Source organism: Natrix helvetica, assembly GCF_964273705.1.
Source record: "Natrix helvetica genome assembly, chromosome: 4".
Classification (NCBI taxonomy): Eukaryota; Metazoa; Chordata; class Lepidosauria; order Squamata; family Natricidae; genus Natrix; species Natrix helvetica.
Window position 1 is genome coordinate 952,098 of NC_138550.1, and position 19,087 is coordinate 971,184.

General features: G+C 54.6%; 1 protein-coding gene across 5 annotated transcripts in view; it reads right to left on the reverse strand.

The window, feature by feature from the left end:
• Positions 1-19,087, reverse strand: part of NUMA1 (nuclear mitotic apparatus protein 1) — a 49,383-nt gene that overhangs the window by 13,512 nt on the left and 16,784 nt on the right. For all 5 annotated transcript variants that reach the window (XM_081952454.1, XM_081952453.1, XM_081952455.1 and 2 more), the window contains exons 2-14: positions 15,817-15,887; positions 15,198-15,283; positions 14,024-14,103; positions 13,470-13,552; positions 11,280-11,360; positions 10,558-10,642; positions 9,347-9,458; positions 8,556-8,731; positions 8,259-8,379; positions 6,447-6,564; positions 6,131-6,271; positions 5,133-5,261; positions 938-4,357 (exon numbers count right to left, since the gene is read on the reverse strand). In XM_081952454.1, coding sequence (XP_081808580.1) covers positions 938-4,357; positions 5,133-5,261; positions 6,131-6,271; positions 6,447-6,564; positions 8,259-8,379; positions 8,556-8,731; positions 9,347-9,458; positions 10,558-10,642; positions 11,280-11,360; positions 13,470-13,552; positions 14,024-14,103; positions 15,198-15,283; positions 15,817-15,858 — 4,674 coding nt within the window. In that variant the 5' untranslated portion in view covers positions 15,859-15,887. The remainder of the gene's footprint in view (positions 1-937; positions 4,358-5,132; positions 5,262-6,130; positions 6,272-6,446; positions 6,565-8,258; positions 8,380-8,555; positions 8,732-9,346; positions 9,459-10,557; positions 10,643-11,279; positions 11,361-13,469; positions 13,553-14,023; positions 14,104-15,197; positions 15,284-15,816; positions 15,888-19,087) is intronic.

The window sequence follows — 19,087 nt, forward strand, 5'->3', positions numbered from 1 at the left end:
GCAAAAATTCACATTCAAATATTATACCAAACACTTTACCCCCTCCCCTCCCCCCATCTTAGAGCCCGTCTCTTCATGCCACAGGTGCCAGGTAACCCCAAGTGATTCGGTCAGCATTGTCCATTTAACACACCACTCCATCTACGGCAGGGCAAAGGGGAATGGAGGCACCTCCCGGGCATGAGCCAAACCTGGGAGTCCTCTAAGCTATTCTGACCAGCTGGCTCCTCTCCTTAGAACACGTGATTCTCACCCCTTGCCCCCAACATGCTAGGAAGGCCAATCGTCATTAACCGGGGGGCCCCGGGGGCCCTCTGAGCCGGGTGGTTTTCTTACAGATATTTCACGATTCAACTAGGAAACTTCATCAGTGCTCGAAGAGGAGGGGGGGTGGAGTGGAGGAGGAGGAGGAGGAAGATGAGAAGAGGGGCTCTCTTGCAGGCATTTCATAATCCAACTACGGAACGTCATCAGCCTTGGAAGGGAAGGGTTTTTTTTATTTTTTTTGCTCTTTGCTTCTATACAGAAACTTGCCCTCCCAGCATTGGAGGGATTGTGGGGTTTTCCTTGGCCGTCCCGTCTCTTGAGGATACTGGTTTCTGCTTCCCACTGTTTCTCTGGGGTTAATCCCTGCTTATCTGGGCATAGGCTGCAGAGCAAGCAACCGTAGATAAACATCAGCAAACCCCACACTCCCTCACACTGATGATGCTACCTAGTTGGGTCATGAAAACATCTGCAAGGAAACAGCCAAGCCCCCTTCCACAAACACCCCCCCTTCCTTTCTAGCCCTGATGATATCCCCTAGTTGGGTCATGAAACGTCTGCACGGAAGCACCAGGAAGCCCGGGGATCAACCCTGAGTGCCAAAGGTTCTCTTGGTTGTCCTTAAGAACAGCCACCGCCCATCTCGGGGTGGGGGTGTCAAACGGCTCACCTGAGCGGTCAGCTGCTGCTTGGTGTCCTCGTAGGTCCTGGCCATCGCCTCCAGCTTCTTCTGGGCCTCCTCAGCCTCCCGCTTGCTGCCCGCCAGCAGCTTCTCAGAGTCCAGCCGGGCAGCCTCCAGCTCCAGAGCGTGCTTCTGCGCGGCCTGGGCCAACTCCCTGCCCAGGCTCTGCTGCCCTTGGGCGGCCTTCTCCGCCAGCTCCCTCTTCTCCTCGGCCAGCTGGGTGTGAGCCTGCTGGAGAGCGGCCAGGCGCTCCATGTACCCGCCGTTCTCCGCCTGCAGCTGATGGAGAAGGTGCTCCTGCTGGAAGAGCCTCTCCTGGATGGAGGAGGCCTCCTGCAGCTCCTGCTTGGCCCTGCTCAGCTCCGCCTGCAGGAGGCCGCTGGACCTCTGCAGCTGCTCCACCTCTTCCCGGTGCTTGTCCCCCTGGGAGGCCTGGGAGGCCTGCAGCTGCTGGCACAAGCCCTTGAGGGGCATCAGCTCCCCAATCAAAGCCTGAGCGCCAGCCAACTCCTGCTGCTGTCCCGCGAGCAGCTGCTCCTTCTGGGAGGCCTTCTCCTGCCAGGACTTGAGCTCCTCGCCCAGGGCCTCCTCCCGCTTGGAGAGCCCGCTCAGCTCCTTCTTCAGGGTCTCCACGGACAGCCGCAGCTTCTCGGCCTGCTCCTGGGAGCTCTGGGCTTCGGCTTTCATGGCCGAGCAGCGCTCTGCCGCCCGGGAGGCCGCTGTGGCCATCTCGGACTGGAGGAGCCTCAGCCTCTCCTCCAGCTTCTTGCTCTTCTCCGACTCGGTCATGGCCAGGCGCCGCAGGTCCTTGCTCTCCGCTTCCTTCTCCACCAGCTGCCGGTGCAGGATGGACCTGTCCTGCTCCAAGCTGCTGATGTGGCTGGCCTTCCGCTCCGCTTCCTGGCGGTAGCGGGAGACCTGCTCTTTCCGGCTCTCTTCCAGCCGGTCCTTCTCCTGAGCCGAGGCCCGCAAGGAGGCCAACTCCTCCTCGGCTCTCGACACGGCCTTCCGGCTGCGCACCAGCTCCTCCTCCGTCTGCAGGAGCTCCCTCTTCAGCTTCTCCACCGTGGCCTTGGAGGCCTCCAGGAGCTTCTCCACCTCGGAGGTCTTCTGCCTCTGGTGGCCCGCTTCCCGCTTCAGCACCTCCGCCTCGGCGTGCTGCTGCTCCTTAGAGGCAGCCGTCAGCTTCTCCAGCTTGGTGATGGCGCTTTGCTGCTCCTTGCTCTGCTTCTCCAGCTTGCCCAGTTGGCCCTGGAGGTCCCTGCCCTCCTTCAGCTGCTTCTCGTACATCTCCCGGAGGGAGGCCGACTCCTTCTCCCACTGGAGCTTCTGCTCCTCCAGGCTCTGCAGGGAGGAGTCCTTGGAGCGCAGCAGGGCTTTCAGGCCGCTGATCTCGGCTTCCCGGGTTCTGGCCACTTCCAGGAAGCCCTGCAGCTCGCTCTCTATCTTGGCTTCCCTCTCCTTCAGCGCCTCCACCGAGGCCAGCTCTCCCTTCAGCTTGCTCACCGTCTTCTGCAGGTCCCTCAACTCCTCGCAGCGGGAGACGTTCTTCAGCCGCAGCTCCTCCAGCTCCCTCTCCTTCTCGCCCAGCAGGTCCTGGGCCCTGGCCACCTCCTCCTGCAGGCCGGAGACCTCCACCCGGTGCTCGTTGGTGAGGTTCTGCAGCTGCACCTCCAGGGCCGCCTTCAGGGCCTTCTCGGCAGCCAGCTCGGCACGGACCCGTTCCTCCTCCTCCTCCGTCAGCCGCTTGGCTTCCTCCTGCTGCTGCACAGCCTCCCCCAACTGGGCCTTCAGCGCCTTCAGCTGGGCAGAGGCCTCTTCCACCTCCTGCTCTTTCTCCTTCAGAGCGGACCGGAGGCTGGACAGGCTGGACTCGGCCGTGGTCAGGTCTTCGCTGCTCTGCTCTCCCAACTGCTTCACTCTGACTTCCAGCTCCTCTCTCTTGAGCCGCTCTTCCGCCAGCCTCTGGGCGGCCTCTGCCAGTTCCTGGGCGGCCTGGTGCCCGTCCTTCTTGGCCTGAGCCGATTCCTGACGCGTGGCCGCCACCTGCTTCTCCAAGGCGGCCAGTTTGGCTCGGAGCTTCTCTTCCGAGCTCGTCTTCTCCTTGACTTGGGACACGGACTGAGACAGCTTGGCCTGAAGGGCAGCCAGAGCTTCTTGGTGTTGGGAGCTGAGGTTCTTCAGCTGGGCTTCCAACTCGGCCAACTTCTTCTGGTCAGCCTGGAACCTCTGGCCGCTTGGCTCCTGCCCCAGGCTGGCTGCTTGCTCCAGCCCACCGAGCTCGGTCAGCTCCCTTTTGGCGACGGGCGACTTGGCCAGCTGACGCTGAAGCCCTTCTAGCTTCCTGCTGGACTCCTCCTCCAGCCGCTGCATCTGCCCTTCCAAGGCTTCCCTCCTGGCCTTCTCCTCGGCCAGCCCTTCCGCCGCCTGCTCCTTGTGCCTGGTCAGCCCCTGGACCTGCTCTTCCAGCTCTGCGATCTGCCGGAGGTTGCTCTCCAGGGACTCGGCCGCCCTCCTCTTCTCGTCCTCCAGGATGCCCTCGGTGTTGCGGACGGACTCCTCCAGGACCATCAGCCGCTCCTGCAGACGGGCGTGTTCCTTGGCCAGCTTCTCCTTCTCGGCCAGCTTCTGCTGAGCCTCCCGCAGCTGGCTTTTCAAGGCTGGGACGGCCGCCGCCTGGGCCTCGCTCTGCTGGCCCTGGGCGGTGAGGGCCGAAACCCTGGCCTCCAGCGCCTGGATCTTCTGGCTGGCCTCCATCTTCTCCTGGTGGAGCTCCATGGCGGAAGAGGCCCGGACCTGCTCCAGGGACTGCAGCCGCTCCGCCAGGGAGCAGACCTCGGCGTCTTTCTCCTGGAGCTGCCGGACGGCCAGCTCCTTCTCCTGGGCGATGCGGTTGTACTCCTCCTGGCTGGCGGCTTCGATCTGGGAGACCTTCTGGTTGCTCTGCTGGAGGGAGCTGCTGAGCTGATCCACCTGCCGGCCGAGGTCTTCGATGGCCACCCGAGACCTCTGCTCCTTCTGCTCCCACTCTTCCGCCAGCTGGCTCTTCTGGCTGCGCTCGGCTTCCACCTGCTGGTGCAGAGCCAGCAGCTCCTCGTCCCTCTGGCGCAGGAAGCCCGTCAGCTTGGCGATCTCGGCCGTGAGGGTGTTGGCTTGGGCGATCAAGCACTCCTCCTGGGCCCGGCAGTCCTGCTCCAGCTTCTCCTTGGCCCGGGAAATCTCGGAGCTGGAGTTCTGCAGCTCCGTCAGGAGGGCCGTCAGCTGGGCTTTCTCCGCTTCGAAGCTTCTCCTTTCGGCCTGGAGGCTGGCCTCCAGCAGGCACTTCTCTTCCTCCAGGCGCAGGACGGTGGCTTGCAGCTCGGCCTGCTGACTGCTCAGGCTGGCCACTTGCTGGTTCAGGCCCTCCAGCTGTGAGAGGAGGAAGCACGGGGGGGAAAAGACTGATTACTCCAGAGGGGATTCTTTTCTCGCGCTCACCCCCGAGGGCTAACCCAGTCAAAGGAGGCCCTGGCATTAGCAGGGCACAACGGGCCAGACTGGAGACCAGAACATAAAGCCCTGTGTCTCAACCTTAATAGCTACATTAGGATGGGCGGACTTCAATTCCCAGAATCCCCCAGGCAGCCTTGCTAGCTGGGGTGTTTTGGGAGTCAAAATCCATGCAACTGGAAGAGGAAGGAAAGGAGGAAGGGAGGGAAGGAAATGGGAGGGAGGGAGGGAGGGAGGGAGGGAGGGAGGGAGAAGGAAGGGTTAGGAAAAAGTGTAAGAGAGATACGAAGAGATAGAAAGAGGGAGAGGGAAAGAGAAAAGGAGTAAGAGGGAGAAAGAGGGGGAAGGGAGAAAATGGGAAGGAGGGAAGAAAGAAGGGAGGGAGGGAGGAAAATGGGAAGGAGGAGAAGGGGAAGGAAGGGGGAGGGGAGAAGAGCTGTGTGACTTTGGACCAGTCCCCCTCTCTCTGCACAGTCCACCTCACAGGGTTGTTGTGGGCAAAATAGGAGCAGAAAGGCATATGAGATCTGTTCACCGCTTTGAGTTATTTGTAAAAAAAATAATCAAGGCGGAAGAGCCATGAACAGCTAAGCAGCGAAAGCGAAAGGCAACCCGAGATCAATGGGAGATGGCAGCCCAGGGACATCCCCCCCGCTCCCCTTCCCCTGCCTGGGGTGGTTCCTGGGGCTCCCACCTTCAAGACGTCGCCCAGGACTTCTCCTCTGACGGGCAGGGTGCTGGTCTCCTTGGTCAGCTTGGCCAGCTGGTCCTCTAGCAGGGAGATCTTCCCCTGCAGGATCTCCACTTTCTCTTCCAGGCACCTCTGGAGAACGGACAGAGACAGAGGCAAGCCATGAGAGCCCCCCTCTCCCCTGGCTCCCCCACCCCCCACCCTCCCCAAAAGTGTCCCACCCCCATCACCCCCCAGGCCACCCGGGGCCCCATGTGTCCCACTCTCCCTTCGGGCTTGGCCCTTCAAGTGGGCCCTCCAGAGCCACACTCTGGCCTGCCTTCTCTCTCCTTCCTTCCCCCACCCTGTGTGTGTGTTGTGTGTGTGTGTATTCTCAAAAGTACCAGAGAGGGAACTTATTCTGCCCAGAGTCCTTCCGTCTGTCTGTCCTTCCTTTCCACTGTCCTCCCTCCCTCCCTCCCGAGCTGCCTAGGATCTGTGTCATCCATCCATCCACTATCATCTTCCTCCAGCTACCTCCATCTCTCTTTCTCTCCCTCTCATCCGTCCACCTGTCACTTTTATAGGGCTGCCCACCTATCAGCCAATCCTGGGTGCCTCCTAATCGTTTAAATGAGATGGGGGATATAAAGCAGGGGTCCCCAACCCCACTCTGGCAACCGGGCCGCGCAAACAAGCAAAGCCCATCCGTAGGATGCAGGCGGCACATGAAACCAGAGGCCCTCCCGTCCGCGGAAAAACCTCTCTCTATGGAAGTGGTCCCTGGTGCCCAAGAGGTCGGGGGGGTGGGGTGGGGGCTGCTACAAACGATAACATTAAAGGACACGCAGTGCAACGTCTGTGTTTGTGTTTTTCTCTCGGCTTCAGAAACCGGCAGCTGCATCTCCAGGATCAACCTGCCCTGGTCCCACCGAGAAGCCAGCTGGGTGCGCTGGGGGCCAGAACGGGGGTATGTTCCCCCCCCACCCCCGAAGAAGTGGGCCCGTTCCCCTCTTGCTGACCTTCTCGCTCAGGGCCCTGTGGAGATCCGCTTCCAGGTGGCTCCTCCGCTCCTCCCATTCCTTCAGGGATTTGTCCTGCCCTTCGCACATTTCGTTAATGGCCTCCTGGAATTCCGGCAAGGTGCGGGCAAACTCTCGGACCTGAGAGAGGAGACAGGTGTGGCCTCGGTTGGACCCTCTGCCCCCTTTTCCCTTTGGCAGAAGGGTGCCAGGCCCGGAGGACGCGGGATGCCGTGTCCACCCTCCCCACCCCCCGAAGCCCTCATTCTTTCTCCCCTCCCCCAGTTCTAAAATCCAGACGCTGCCACCCTCGTACCCGGAAGCTGAGTTCTCCGTTCTCCTCGGAGAGCTGGCTGATCTTCCGGTCCATCTGCCCCTTCTCCGTCTTCAGATCCTGGCACTGCTTCAGCGTCTCATGCAGGCGGAGGAGGAGGCTGCCCGGGGGGGAAGGAGACCAGTCAGCTGCGGGGGCTCTCCCCAAATGTATTTGCTTTTGCTTATTGGCTGATCTACTTATTCATTCGTTCGTTCCTTTGTTCCTTCCTTCATTCCAAGAACTGGCTGCGGAGGTTCTCCACAAATCCATTCATTTCTTTACTTGCTTATTTGTTTGCTTGCTCATTCCTTCATTCCTTCATTCATTCCAAGGGCAGGTCCTCTCCCCCAATTTATTCATTCATTTATTCATTTATTCATTTGCTTATTGAGAAATGTCACCAATCTCACTACCAATAACTCTGGGTGACTAACATCATAAAAACAATTTAAAACATTAAAGTCATGGATTATAAAATAACAGAACAGATAAAATCATTGATACAAAATGGAAAATGAGCGGACGCATGGCGGGGAGCAGGGGGGGAGAGGGGGGATTTGGTATTGGTAATTCATCAACCAACACGCTTGGAATATTTGCATTCAGTTTTGATCGCCATGATGCAAAAAAGATGTTGAGACTTTGGAAAGAGAGCAGAGAAGAGCAACAAGGATGATTAGGGGACTGGAGGCTAAAACACATGAAGGATGGTTTCAGGAATTGGGCAGGTCTAGTTTAATGAAGAGGAGGACTAGGAGTGACGCTACTGAAGAGCAAGGCTAGGGCAGTGATGGCGAACCTAGGTGGCACGCGGAGCCATTTGTCAGGGCACGCGAGGCGCCGCCCTGTTAGCTGGCCAGCGTGCATGTGCGTGCTGGCCAGCTGAGTTCACCCTTTTTTAAAGCCATTTTTCGCCCTCCCTAGGCTCCAGAGGCTTTATAGGAGCCTGGGGAGGGCGAAAAGAGCCTCCCACGCCCCCTCCCAGACGCTTCATGAGCTTCCATGAAGCCTCCGGAGCGTAAAAAACCGGCCCTATGGGCAAACAGGAAGATCGGGAACGGACTTCTGGTTTGCTCGGAGGGTCGTTTTGAGCGCTCCGAAGGCTTCAGGGAAGCCTCCTGAAGGTCCCTGAAGCCTCCGGAGGGCCTCCAGGGGGGCGGGGGAGGCTGTTTTCGCCCACCCCAGGCTCCTATAAGGCCTCTGGAGCCTGGGGAGGGCGAAAAAAGCATGTAAAAATGGGGGGGGGGGTGTTTCGGGCCTGTAGTGTGCCCATGCGTATGTTACGCATTGCATTATGGGTGCGGCACGCCCACACACGACCCCCCTGCGCTCCCCCCACTTATGGCACGTGAGCCAAAAAAGGTTCGCCATCGCTGGTCTAGGGGAACAGGATAGCAATCTTTCAATATTTGAGGGGCTGCTACCCCAGAGAAGGGGGGGGGGAGTCAACCTATTCTCCAAAGCCTCTGAAGGCAGGACGAGAAGCAACAGATGGAAACTAATCAAGGAGAGAAGCAACTAAGGAGAAACTTCCTGAAGGGAGGACAATTAACCCCTGGAACTGCTTGCCACCAGAGGTTGGGGCTGCTTCATCCCTGGAAGCTTTCAAGAAGAGACTGGGGGGCAAAATGGGGTAGGGTCTCACAGATGAAGGCAAATATACCTGTCCCCGGATCCAACCTGGGTCTAGGGTCTCCTGCCTGAGCAGGGGGTTGGACTGGAAGACCTCCAGGGCCCCTCCCAGCTCTGTGATTCTGCTACCTCTGGGCTCCCCAAGGCTTTTGGAGCCTCTTACAAAAAGTCAGGGCGGACCTTTCGTTCTTGTCCCGGAGCTCCTCCACCTCCTTGGGCTCCAGCTGATCCGCAGCCGCCTGCTGCTCCTGCTGGAGGGTGAGGCGCTCGATGCGCTGCTTCATCACCAGGATTCGCGTATCTACGCAAAGAGCACAAAGCCCCCCTCAGAAGCTGAGAGGCGGCCGTCCGGGCGCGGCAGGCAGGCAGGCGGGAGGAGGGGATGCAACCGTGGCCCCGCCCTGCTCTGCTGCCACAGGGGCTTCGTAGTCCCTCGAAGGTGGGCTGCTTAGGTGGTCTCCACTCTGCCCCCCCCACCTTTCTCATCAATGAGCTTCCGGTTCTCGGCCAATTCGTGCTCCAGCTCGTCGCGGTTTTCTCGCTCGGCTTCCAGCAGCTTCTTCAGCCTCCGCATCTGGAACTGGGGGGTCTGCATGATCTCCCCCATGGGAGAGGAGGAGGAAGAGGAGGAGGGGGAGGAGCCAGGGAGCAGCCTGTCCGGAGGAAGAAGAAGAAGCAGGAGGCTAACATTCTCTTCTTAAGAAGGGAGGGTGCGGCCATTCGTCGGAAGAGGTGTAGGGAGTCCATGACATACAACACCTCACTCAGTGACCGTTCAAAGTCACAACTAGAAAAAGTGACACTGAAGGGTCACATGATTTACAACTGACTCACCCTTACGACATGAGTGACACTGTCCCGGGGTCGTGTGATCCCCTTTTGCGACTCTGGGCTAATCACCAGGAGACGGGGAGTTCCAGTCCCGCCTTAGGCAGGAAAGCCGGCTGGGAGACTTTGGGCCTGTCCCTCCCTCTCAGCCCAGCCCACCTTGCAGGGTTGTTGTGGTGGGGAACACAGGAGGAGGAGGAGGAAGGTGTGTTGGAGATATTTGCCGCTTTGAATTAAAAATAATAAAGTAAAAGTAAAGTAAAATAAAATAATAAAATAAAAGGTAAAAGTAAAGTAAAAGAAATTAAAATAAGGTAAAATAAAGTAAAAGCAAAGTAAAATAAATGTAAAGATAAAAGTAAAAGTAAAGGAAAACAAAACAAAACGTAAAGTGACAAACTCCCCATCCGGCCTTGGAAGAGAAAACCCCCCCCCCTTACTTATTCATGCTGGAAGAAGAGGCGATCTTGTGCAATTTCAGGAAAGGCACCCCTCGTTTCGGTGGGGTGGTCTCTTCTGGGCTGGCACTGGAGGAACTCGAGGACGCTGGCACTGGGGGACAGGGGAGAGCAGGCAGGCCGTGAGGCAAAACAGGGCTGAGGAGATGCTCGGCCTTCCGTTCAACTGGTTTTTCCCCTACTAAGACCTTGATTAAAAAATCAGCTTTACGGCCAGAGGAAATCTCCCACTGCAGAAGACGCCAGGAGCTGCTTTGCTTTGGAGAAAGTGGCAAACAAGCGAAAGCTTTACAGGGACCAGACTGAAGAAGACGAAGACGAGGAAGAGGAAGAAGAAGAAGAGGAAGAGGAGGAAGAAGGAGAAAAACGGAGAAACGCCCAAAGAGAAAGGGTCAGCCAGATGAAATGACTGTCTGGCTGGGAGTCTAAAAAGGGAACCAGGGATAAGCTTGAGACAGAAACCCATAATGGACGTCTCTGCTGTAGCATCTTCCATTTATGACAGTGAAGCCATCCCAATCTTCTCCACTTAGTGGCCTCCAGACATTCTGGACTACAACTCCCATTCTGCGTGGCTCTGGGTGCTCTCTGATTGGGGGTTTCCTTGCAGGTGTGTCATGACGCAACTCGGGAACAGCATCCATTAACTAGTTGGGTCATGAAACGTCTGCAAGGAAAGAATCACGCTCAGAGAGAACCAAGGACCCTATACTCCTCCTCCCTCCCTCCCAGCACTGATGATGTTCCCTAGTTGGGTCATGAAACGTCTGCAAGGAAAGAATCACGCTCAGAGAGAACCAAGGACCCTATACTCCTCCTCCCTCCCTCCCAGCACTGATGATGTTCCCTAGTTGGGTCATGAAACGTCTGCAAGGAAAGAATCACGCTCAGAGAGAACCAAGGACCCTATACTCCTCCTCCCTCCCTCCCAGCACTGATGATGTTCCCTAGTTGGGTCATGAAACGTCTGCAAGGAAAGAATCATGCTCAGAGAGAACCAAGGACCCTATACTCCTCCTCCCTCCCTCCCAGCACTGATGATGTTCCCTAGTTGGGTCATGAAACGTCTGCAAGGAAAGAATCACGCTCAGAGAGCCCACAGTTTATCCCTTCGCGACAGAGTTCCTCTTCTGTTGGTAAACCCGGTGCTCCCAGTCAAAGCACGCAACCTTCTCGGTTCACCCAGCCCTTACTTTTCTTTTGGAGAAAGTTCTCCAGGTCTTCGCTCAGACAGTCTTCGTTGTAGAGCATGAAGTTCAGGAACTTGGCCATCTCCGCCTGGGGGTAAGGGGGGGGGGGGGAGACAGGCAGCACCCCAGTTATCCAGAGAAGGATTAGCAAAGGGAATCAGACTGAGCCCAGGGCCCCCGCCCCACGCCAGACCTCCACTCGCTTTTCATGGGGCGCTGCCCCTCCCAAACTTTATCCTCCAACCATGGAGAACTAGGAACAGTCCTTGACTTACAACCTCAGTTGTAAGGCCAACATTTCCATTGCTAAGCGAGACAGTTGTTAAGTGCCTTTTGCTCGTTTTGTGACCTTTCTTGCTACTTTAGTAGTTAAGTGGATCACTGCACTTGTTCAGTTAGTAGCCCCCTTGTTGAGTGAACCCAGCTTCCCCGTGGACTCTGCTGGTCACCCCGGGATACTGCAACCGTCATAAATAGGAGTCAGTTGCGAAAGCATCCAAATTTGATGGCGTGATCATGGAGGGGCTGCAACGGTCGTGCGTAGAGAACGGCCGTGATTCACATTTTTTCAGCACCGTTGTAACTTCAAACGGTCACTAAACGAACTGTTGTAAGGGAAGCCTACCCACAGGGCTGAATTGACGGGATGCGCCTCAAGGGGGCGGAGGCAAAGGCAGCACGGCAACCCAGATGCCCGATGGGACCCGGAAGGAGATCTCCCTTACCTGGAGGTCGTATTCGAGCGTGGTCCACTCCCGAGGAATCCTGTCGCTCATGGAAGCGTAGTACAAGAGCAGCATCACCACCTGGGAAGAGCAGAGGGGGAAAAGAGTCACCTGGAGGAGGTCCCTGACAGGGGCGGAAGAAGCTCTGCAGCTCCAGCAAGGGGAGTCAGGAGCTCCACCAGATGGCAAGGCACCTCGGATGCCCATCAAAGACACCTGGGAAGACTTGGAACCTGTCCGTCCCGAGGAGGAAATGGGCCGGGAGCTTGGCCACCTGGGCCCAGACCCCTGCTGGCTGGCCAGGGCCTCCTCCTGGGGGGGGGTGTCACATGGGGCTGGGCCCAAGCTCTGGCGAAGGGGCTGCTTTCAGCTCCCTCAAAGGAGGAGGTGGTGCACCCCTACTCAGGAGGCCATCCCTGGGTGCGATCCTGTTGGAGAACTTCCCCCAAAGGTTTGGTTGAGAAGGTGATAGAGACACAAAGAAGAAGAAAGCGCTTAGTAAGTGCGTGAGGAGAATGGCGATTTTTAATGTGGATATGATATCCTTACTAGAAGATATTAAGAAGAAAAATGGAGAGTTTTATGTTTTTAAATGCTCAATATATTAGGGAAACAATGTTCATATGAATGTGAAAGATGTGGCAAAAGAGGTGTTTGTGCCCAAACAACATGCGGCAGAAGGAAAGATGGAGAGAGAGAGAGAGAGAGAGAGAGAGAGAGAGAGAGAGAGAAGGTGGAAGGTTCCCAGCTCCATCCAGAGGACCCTGGATGAAGGGGGCTCTGGACCCTCTTCAAGCGGGGCTCAGGCCAGGCCTAGGAAGGCAGGGTTGATGCTTATGGATGCCCTCTGGAGGGCTCGGGGTGATGCATCCATCCTGACTTATGACCCTGTCAGCCAGGATGTCCCTCTGGAGCGATTGGGGGAGGGGGGTTTGAGAAAAGGGATGCTGTTTTGCAGGGCTCCCCCCGTATTCTGTGGACAGTTCCAGTGAATGCCAGGTCTTGTTAGGAAACGCCCAATCAATGACGAAGGAGGGATCAAGCACAGGGATAGCCTGGGGTCACTGTGGAACCCCAAAAGGGCTAGGGCTGGCCCCCTCACTTCTTCGGAGCCTTACAGAATTGCTCCCCAGGGACGCCTGCATGACCAGTTTCCCGTCTTATAGGCAGAACAGACTAACGTGGTTAGCTTGAAAGTCTGGTTGTTCAGGCCTGACCGCTCTAGTCTTAAGAGGCCTCTTACACCAGATGTTTTGGCCTTGGGTCAATCACAATTACTTTCATCTAAGTGACTCTGGGCAGCTCACAAGAAGTAGGAACAATAGGAAAGACGTTAAAAGCAAAGACACCAAACACGTGAAAACTGACCATAATCCATTCAAAACGAGACGTAAAATCATGATCAGCAGCAGAATTCTCTCTGCCTCAGTAGCTGCTAAGCGCCCCACATCCTGGCCAGACCCCTAGGCAGGGGGCCGGATCCAATATCTATGGACGCCACCGGGTCACGCAGTGGCATGGGGTGTGGAATCATTGGGTTTCTGTAGCCGGGACCCATCGTTCCCTTGGGATTAGTGGTTAAGGCACCAGGCTAGAAAGTAGAAAACGGTGAGTTCCAGTCCTGTCTTAGGCAGGAAAGCCGGCTGGGAAACCTTATACAATAATAATACAATAGTAGAGTTGGAAGGGACCTTGGAGGTCTTCTAGTCCAACCCCCTTTTGCCTAGGCAGGGAACCCTCTACCGTTCCAGACAAACGGCTATCCAACATCTTCTTAAAGACTTCCAGTGTTGGGGCATTCACAACTTCTGGAGGCAATCACTCGCACAACTTCTTTGGGCCAATCACCAGGAGACGGTGAGTTCCAGTCCCACCTTAGACAGGAAAGCCGGCTGGGAGACTCTGGGCAAGTCCCTCTCTCTCTCAGCCCAGCCCACCTGTCAGGGCTGTTGTTGTGGGTAAAATAAGAGGAGAAAGTGTGTGGGAGATGCTCTCTCCCTTATGCATAAAAACAATAAAGGCAGGATAGAAATAAATAGTCCTCGACCGTCCTCCCCTAACTGGCACCTGAGAAATGACCCCGGCCTCTCCCCCCCCCCCCAGACTGAGCCTTCCTTCAACCCATCCCAGCCAAACCCAGGCCAGGACCCAAACCCAGAAAGCCACGAGTACCCAGGAGCCCAGCCCCACCTTGGCTAACTCCAGTTCTTCCGCTGCTAAGAGCTTCTCCGGGGACACCAGGCTGTGCGGGGAGGCCTTGTGCTTGCAGATCTCTGGAAGGAGACAAGTGGGCAAAGCATAAGTCAGCCCTGAATGCCCCCCCGCATCAGGAAACCCCACAGCCTCGCCCCCCCACATTTGGACTCAGCCCAAGGAGTTCTACGCTGGCCCAACCAACAGCCGCTGCTCTTTCAGCCTGGCTTCAGTTTGAGCAGCTGTTCTACAGGTTAGTCCTCAACTTACAACCGTTCAGTTAGTGACCGCCTGAAGTTACAAGAGCCACTAGGAAAAGGAGTTTACACTCTTTGTCACACTTAGAATCAGAGTTTAGTGTTGCGGGGGGGGGGGAGCGTGGAAGGAAAGATGGGAGAGGAAGGGTCAGGCAGCTGAACGGCCCAGAGCCTCTGCCAGATGAAGCTTCAACGTTTGTTTTGGGCATGGTGTGTGCGTGTGTGTGTGTGCTTGCTGGGTCATGAAAGGTCTCCCCCAGACCTCCGTATCCTCCGATGGAGGGAAGCACTTACTCTGAAGGAAGCCGACGACGTGGGCCACCCGTTCGGCCAGACTCTGCTGGGAAACATCCTGCCCCTCATCTGGGCCATGTCTGGAAAGAGAGGAAAGAGAGGGGAGGGGAGGGGGGGAAGAAGGAAGGAAGATACAATTGAACAGATTATCTTGTCCAATGTTTCTCAATCTTGGCGACTTTGAGATATGTGGACTTCATCTCCCAGAGAAAGATGCTTGTGCTGACAGGGGAATTCTGGGAGTTGAAGTCCACATATCTTAAAGTCGCCAAGGTTGAGAAACATTGCTCTGGACCACTTGCAACGTTGATGTCTGTTTATTTTTCTAAAAAGCTTCTATTTTTTCTTTTATTTAGGGATAAAATTTGGATGTGGGCATGCAGCACATGAACAGCCGAATGGGTCAGCAGCATCCGAAACAAACAAGATCCAAGGCAGAGTTTCCCCAAACTTTTCGGCTTTGCAGACTGGCTGGTGGGAGGGGGGGGCGGAAGGGGGGGGGATGGTTCCACGCAGGAGTGCCGCTTTCACCAATGCAGCTGTGCGCATGTGCACAGACGCACTTGCCCACTACTTCCGCAGCCTGGTTCCAAACAAGCTGCAGCCGGGCCCTGGGTCAAGGTCTAGAGGTTGGGAATTCTTGGCCTAGATGGCGAACCTATGGCCCATGCGCCACAGGTGGCACGCGGAGGCCTCTCTGCCAGCACACAAGCTGTCACCCCAGCTGAGCTTCATCGTGCGTGCGTGCATGCATGCGCACCTCCCGCCAGCCAGCTGATTTTCGGGTCTCTGCAGCGCAGCTAAAACACCATACAAGCCATGGGGAATAGAACTGTATACAGAGAGTTAGAGGTAGATAGAGCGGACAGAGGTAAATCCTAGAAAGGCAGGAAACGCATCACTGAACAATGGAGATGAATGCTAGAAAGGAATAAAGCTGCCTACAAGGCGGGCATAACACCTGTAAGAGTGTAGCCATGGACAGGGGGAGCGCGAGGGGGGCACCGCTGCTCCCACACACACCCCACTCCCTGCTTTTGGCCACAGGAGGCTTCAGGGAGGCCTGCTAAGCCCAAAATGGGGTGCGGAGGGGTTCCGAGCGCATAGGCAGGGGGCCAAGGCACGGGGAGGGGGCCACGCACGCCCACGGGAAGAATGCCGGATTCCGCCTTACACTTTGCCGATGATCTTGAGGAAGAGGCTGCAGTCCTGGAGCTGAGACAGAGAAGTGACAGCATCGGCCAGCTTCAGGCTGTTCACCTGCGGAGGAGGAGAGGCACGTCAGGGGCCGGGCAAGGGAGCGAGCCTCGCTCTGCAACGCTGGTCAAGGGGGCCACGATACACGCCGGGTGGGAAAACTCTGCTGGAGGATCACGTGGGAAGGGGATCCTCTCTGGGGAATTAATACATCCCGGCCCATGTCCGGAAACAACATTAGGGCTTAAGCCTTGGTTTCCACGCTTTCAAACTTTTAAGACATTTTTAACGCTCCCAGTTTAGAGAATTTATTTCTATTTCCAGTACATGGTTGCCATGTCTCATGAGCCACATCCTGTTTCCCCATGCTGAATATGACCAATAAACCCTAAAACCATAAACACAAAGAGCTGCCAAGTCGGGCAGATGCATCCAATCACGTCTCACAGGCCGTCACTTTAAGATGAGTGGACTACAACTCCCAGAATTCCTGAGCCGACCATTCTGGGAATTGAAGTCCACCAGCTTGTAAAGTTGCCATGCGTTGCCCATCCCTGCTCCAAAAGGTTCTCGGCCATAAAGAAGGGCTCCTTTACCCAGGCCAGGAGCACCGAGGCTCTGGTGTGGTGAAGCGACATCTTTGCGTCTTCCCAGGTTACATTCAAACCTGTGGAAGGAAGAGAAAGAAGGCAATTAACCGTTAAGTTCGGATAAAGAAGGTTTGCAACCCACTTAGGAAAGAAGGAGAAGCAGAGATGGCTAGATTGACTTTTTTTTTTCCAATCCAAAAAAGGGGATATATTTAATTTTGTTTCTATTTGGAAATTGCTTCCATATTTTGGGCTTGCAATAGGGGGGAAAGGAAACTTTGGTTTTGCTTTTGCTGATTAGATAGGCATGGTGCTAGAGAAACGGCTGGCTCGTATATACATCCAATGTTGTGTAAAAGTAAATAGTTGAGGTTATAATGTTGTTTATCTTCTACTGTGCTAAAGAGAGCTGGAAGTCGGTGCCTTTTTCTTTTCTCTTTACTCCGTATTTTCTCCCCCCCCCCTTTAGTTTTCTATTACTTTTTAAAATCACTCTTCCTATTTTATACTTTGATTGATAAAAATCTATTATAGAAAAAAAACCAATGGGAGTCAAGAATCAGCTGCATATGGAATTCTGGGCTAACATAAATCAAATTATACCGCTGACAGCCAAAACAAGCCCAACGGGTCCTCCCACATAGCAGTCCCTTCCATCAGGAGGTCCTTAGGGTTGGATCTGGGCGATTCCGCACAGCAATTTAGCATAAGTCACCAAACACACACACACACACACACACACAACTGAGGCTGCTGCATTCAGGCCTCTCATCTTCAGATGAACAGAGTTGGAAGGGACTTTGGAAGTCATCTAGCCCAACACGCCCCCCCCCCCAAGCAGGAGACCCTACACCATTTCTGACCGATGGCAGAAGTCCAGCCTCTTCCTGAAAGCCTCCAGGGATGAAGCTCCCACAACTTCCGAAGGCAACTTCTGTTCCATGGGTTGATGGTTCTCCCTGTCAGGAAACTCCTCCTTATTTCCAGGTTGAACCTCTCCTTGATCAGTTTCCATCCATTATTCCTTCTCTGGCCTTCGGGGGCTTTGGAGAATAGCTTGGCTTTTTTTAAAAAAAAGTGACTTATGGCTATTTTTGCAATATTGCAGCATCCTCATGGTCACGAGTTCAAAATTTGAATGGTTCATATTTATGACGGTCGCAATGTCCCAGGGTCACCTGACCCCTTTTTGCGACCTTCTGACAAGCAAAGTCAATGGGGAACCAAGATTCACTTAACCGTGTTAGCAACTTATCAACTGCAATGATTCACTTAACAGCTGCAGCAGGGAAGGTCGTAAAATGGGGCAAAACACATTTAATAATTCTCTTGCTTAGCAACAGAAGTGTGGGGCCCAATTGTGGTCGTAAGTCGAGGACTACGTTTCTTTGGGACTTTATCTTTTTCCCCCCATGACATTTTAAAAGGCAGAAATGAACAGAGGCACCACTGCACGTGGCTACCACTTCCTTTTCCTCTTGGAGAAAGGGCTCCGAATCCACCAGGAAGTCTTAGGAAGCTCGACCCAAACAAGGGCCGCTCCTATTTTGCGTGAAACCCTTTGCCAACGTTGTGCCTGTCGCTACCCTGGGTTTTCTTTTCAAGCCACAGAGCCAGATCACACCACAGAGCAGCAGCTGAGTTGTGAGGGATGCCCCAAATTTACAAGATCCCTACGCAGCGCAGGAGGCCAGGAAGGGGGAAGGCAGACTTGCTAGACCTTACACAAGACTGTACACAGAGAGAGAGAGAGCACACCCACGGGGGGGGGGGGGGGGAGAGCTGCCTGGAAACAACCGCTAGACTTAAAGACGTATTTTTTCATTAACAGGCTGCCTTTTGCGGTCAATGCTGGCTATTTGCCAACTGAGATTTTTAAGCAGTTCCAGCCACGTTCTCTACAACTCCAAAGTATGCATACAGTTGGCGGTGGGGAGTGGGAGAAAGAGGGAGGTCCTAAGTATTACTACCACTTTATAAAGCCTTAGTAAGGCCACACCTGGAATGCTGCATCCAGCTTTGGTCACATTAAAAAAGATGTTGAGACTTTGAAAAAAGGGCAGAGAAGAGCAACGGAGATGATGAAGGCCTGGAGATTAAAACATATGAAGAACCAGTTCCAGGATTTGGGTTTGGCTGATCGAGAGAAAAGAAGGACTGGGATTGGGGGGGGGGGGGGAGAGACACATGATAGCAGCATTCCAATATTTGAGGGGCTGCCACAGAGAAGAGGAGGTCGAGCTATTCTCCAAGGCATCTAGGACAAGAAGCAACGGATGGAAACTAATCAAGGAGAGAAGCAACCTGGAATTAAGGAGAAACTTCCTGATACTGAGGACAATTAGCCCGTGGATGGAACCACGCCACAAGAGGTTGTAGATGCTCCATCACTGGAGTTTTTTAAGAAGAGATTGGACAACCACTTGTCTGAAACGGGATATTTGGCTTCGGGAGAGAAAAAGGGAGGTGACTGACACTTTAGCCCCCCAGGCAAATAAGTGCCTGCAGATTAAAAAATAAAATTCTCTAAAATGCTGCATGTTTCTCAACCTTAGCCGCTCTCAAATCTGTGGACTTCAATTCCCAGAATTCCCCAGCCAGCTGTGTGTTGAAGTCCACTCATCTGAAAGTAGCTGGGGTTGAAACCACGAATTATCAAACCACAATTCATTTTGCAAAAAAAAAAAAAAAAAAAAAAGCTGTAGTAAACTTAATCCCAAATTAGGAGGAATTTAGGATGCTCGCCAACTTTTCCTCTCTGATCTGGCCCAGGATCTTGGACAGCTTCCACCGTCCTCCCATTTTAAAAATAACCCATTAAAAATGAAAATAGTAATCCTTACATTCAGCCAAAGCTCCTATAACTTTTCTGCAAAAGTTAAGGCAATCTAAACTGAGACCCGGGGGGCGCGCATGGCTCAGATTTCCCATAATGCAACCAACTAGTTTAAAGATGAGCTGCCAAATGTGTCACGCAAGGCGCAACTTGTACATATGGGGATAACATGACGGGCTTTTTTGTGTTAATTATGACATGCAAATCCTTTTCTAAGGGCAGGCATTTTGACAAACGTCTGCTGGCACGCTTATTACATTCCCTAAACAACACGACTGAAGGCAGTTGAATTCTCTTCCTGGTGTAATTTTACATCCTCCCACCCAGCAAGATGGCGTGAAGCTTCTCCGTCCAACCCCTGGACTCTGACCTCCCTTAGTTTGGCCCCCATCCCAAGGTCTCTACCCACCAGCCGCACCTTGGCAAAGCTGCACCCAGGAA